General features: G+C 46.4%; 1 protein-coding gene across 1 annotated transcript; it reads left to right on the top strand.

The window, feature by feature from the left end:
* The first annotated feature begins 1,102 nt into the window (after positions 1-1,102).
* LOC102277056 (histone H2B type 1-H) lies at positions 1,103-1,480 on the top strand. The gene has a single exon (XM_005886938.3). The coding sequence runs from the start codon at positions 1,103-1,105 to the stop codon at positions 1,478-1,480; it is 378 nt and encodes a 125-aa protein (XP_005887000.2).
* Positions 1,481-3,089: the final 1,609 nt, after the last annotated feature.

Here is a 3,089-nt window from a genome sequence, read left to right as displayed (position 1 = left end):
GTATAAATACCTATTAGTCATGATAGATACATTCACAGGATGCATTGAAGGCTTTCCCACCTGAACTGAGAAGGCTAAGGAGGTGGTAAAAAAACTGCTCCATGAAATCATCCCAAGACTTGGTCTGCCCGGGTCATTACAAAGTGACAATGGGACATCATTTACTTCTAAGGTCAACCAAGGGGTCTCTAAAGCATTGGGCATTACTTATTATCTCCATTGTGCCTGGAGGCCTCAGTCTTCAGGAAAAGTAGAAAGAGCCAACCAATTCTTAAAATCAGCGATAAAAAAGATAACCCAGGAGACCTCCATGGGGTGGAAGGAGGCTTTACCAATAGCTCTCCTCCACACCCATATTGCCCCTAAGGAACAGGTTGGTCTTGGTCCTTATGAGATGCTATATGGGAAACCTTTGGTTTATGTCAATGACCTCTTCCTAGATCCAGAGGCTCAGACGCTCCAGTCTTATACCATGGCCATTGGGCAACTCCAACAGGATATATGCTTTTGGGGTATGAACCAGGACCCAAAAGATTCTAAGGAGTCATCACTATATGCTCCAGGGACTCAAGTCCTAATTAAAGTCTGGAAAAATGGGTCCCCAAAGGCTCAACTCCAGCCCTCATGGAAGGGCCCCTACCCTGTAATACTTTCTACCCCCACAGCAGTTAAGGTACCAGAATGTGACTCCTGGATTCACTACTCACGAGTCAAGCCGTGGAAGAAAACAGAAGAGGACACTCAATACACCTGTGAGCCCCTGGGAGATCTCAGATACCTATTGAGGACTACAGATGAGTGCCATTCTAATGAACACCCCCAAAATCAATACACCTGTGAGCCCCTGGGAGATCTCAGATACCTATTCAGGACTACAGATGAGTGCCAGCCTAATGAACACCCCCAAAATCTAGTTTCTGGGGATAAGATTTCTCAGGACAGCTCTAAAGAGCCAACACAGCTTGGTAGGGACCGTACTCCAGAACAGGCAGGAAATAAATCTTCTGATCCCTGAACAAGGAGGGACTTGAGCCATCCTGGAGATGGGAATTTGGAATTGGCTAATGCCCCTACTGTGTTGTTGGGTGTCGTCATTATAGACATGCCTGATCCGGCCAAGTCTGCTCCTGCCCCTAAAAAGGGCTCTGAAAAAACTGTGACCAAGGCCCAGAAGAAGGACGGCAAGAAGCGCAAGCACAGCCCGAAGGAGAGCTGCTCCGTGTATGTGTACAAGGTGCTGAAGCGAGTCCATCCGGACACCGGCATCTCATCCAAGGCCATGGCAATCATGAACTCCTTCATCAACGACATTTTCGAGCGCAACGCTGGTGAGGCATCGCGCCTGGCGCATTACAAGTGCTCAACTATCACGTCCTGGGAGATCCAGACCGCTGTGCGCTTGCTGCTACTTGGGGAGCTGGCCAAGCACGCCGTATCCCAGGGCACTAAGGCTGTCACCAAGTATACCGGCTCCAAGTAAATATAATATGCCTAGCCGCTGTTAACGGAGAAGGCAATGGCACCCCACTCCAGTACTCTTGCCTGGAAAATCCCATGAATGGAGGGCTGTAGTCCATGCAGTCGCTAAGAGTCGGACACGACTGAGCGAGTTCTCTTCACTTTCACTTTCAATGCCCCTACTAGTCCTTGTTATACCATATTGATGCTGCTTATGATTGTTCCATGTATTATCAATTGTCTAACCTGTTTTGTCTCTGCCCAGGTCGACAAGCTACAACATGCAGTGCCAGTTCAACAAAGATATAAAACTACAGCTGACCATGGAAAATATCACTCACCCTTAAATGGACACCGCTATAAGGACTCTGAGGTCTGAGACTAGCAAGAAAGGGAGGCCCAATACCACTTGCCATCCCAGTTCAGCAGGAAGTAGGCAGAAAGACCTCAACACCCCTATTCCCAAAGAATTGTGCCTCCCATCTCTTGAGGGGGGAATGCTAGGTAGTTAGAATAGGAAACAGGAGTCCAGAATGGCAGTGGCTAAAAGACAAGGAAGGGAAAAGCCCACAAAAATAGAACAAAGAAAGGTCAAAGGAAGGTCCGAGGACCAGAGTGAGGACCTCAGGTAGAACAAACAGCACTCCTGGCCAGCCAAGGGGAGGAAAAAATATATAAAAGGAAGGGCCAAACGGCCAGGGCTCTCTCTCCCGCGTGCTAGCATGATCTCCCACTCTCTTCTCTTCACGTCTTTGGGTCCGCATGTCCTCACGCCTCGAGAATGGATTCTCCTGTTATTTTCTAAATAAAATAGAGCTGTAACATGGAGCTGTAACTCTGATTTGTCTGAGAGCTGTAAAACCATCTGTCCAAGACCTGAGAGCTGTGACGCGCCGAGGGCTTTAACGTCCGTCACTCCAAATCTTTGTTGTGATGAGACAAAACCGAGGAGCATACACTCGCCTGACAGTTATACACTGGAAGTGACAGATTCAAGGAATTAGATCTGATAGAGTGCCTGAAGAATTACAGACAGAGGTTCATGACCTTGTACAGGAGGCAGTGATCAAGACTGTCCCCAAGAAAAAGACATGCAAAAAGGCAAAATGGTTGACTGAGAAGGCCTTACAAATAGCTGAGAAAAAAAGAGAAGTGAAAGGCAAAGGAGAAAAGGAAAGATATACTCATTTGAATTCAGAGATCCAAAGAATAGCAAGGAGAGGTAAGAAAGCATTCCTCGGTGATCAATGCAAAGAAATAGAGGAAAACAATAGAATGGGAAACACTAGAGATCTCTTCAAGAAAACTAGAGATACCAAGTGAACATTTCATGCAAAGATGGGCTCGATAAAGGACAGAAACAGTATGGACCTAACAGAACCAGAAGATATTAAAAAAAGAAGTGGCAAAAATACACAGAACTATACAAAAAAGATTTTCATGACCCAGATAACCACGATGGTGTGATCACTCACCTAGAGCCAGACATCCTGGAAGGCAAAGTCAAGTGGGCCTTAGGAAGCATCACTATGAACAAGGCTAGAGGAGGCAATGGAATTCCAGTTGAGCTATTTCAAATCCTAAATGATGATGTTGTTAAAATGCTGCACTCAGTGTGCCAGCAAATTTGG

This window comes from Bos mutus, chromosome 19 (genome assembly GCF_027580195.1).
Source record: "Bos mutus isolate GX-2022 chromosome 19, NWIPB_WYAK_1.1, whole genome shotgun sequence".
In the NCBI taxonomy this organism is placed as follows: domain Eukaryota; kingdom Metazoa; phylum Chordata; class Mammalia; order Artiodactyla; family Bovidae; genus Bos; species Bos mutus.
This window is presented reverse-complemented; position numbering and strand designations above follow the sequence as displayed.

Coding starts and splice junctions, on each gene's coding strand:
- LOC102277056 (XM_005886938.3), top strand. CDS start 1,103: ATGCCTGATCCGGCCAAGTCTGCTCCTGCCCCTAAAAAGGGCTCTGAA.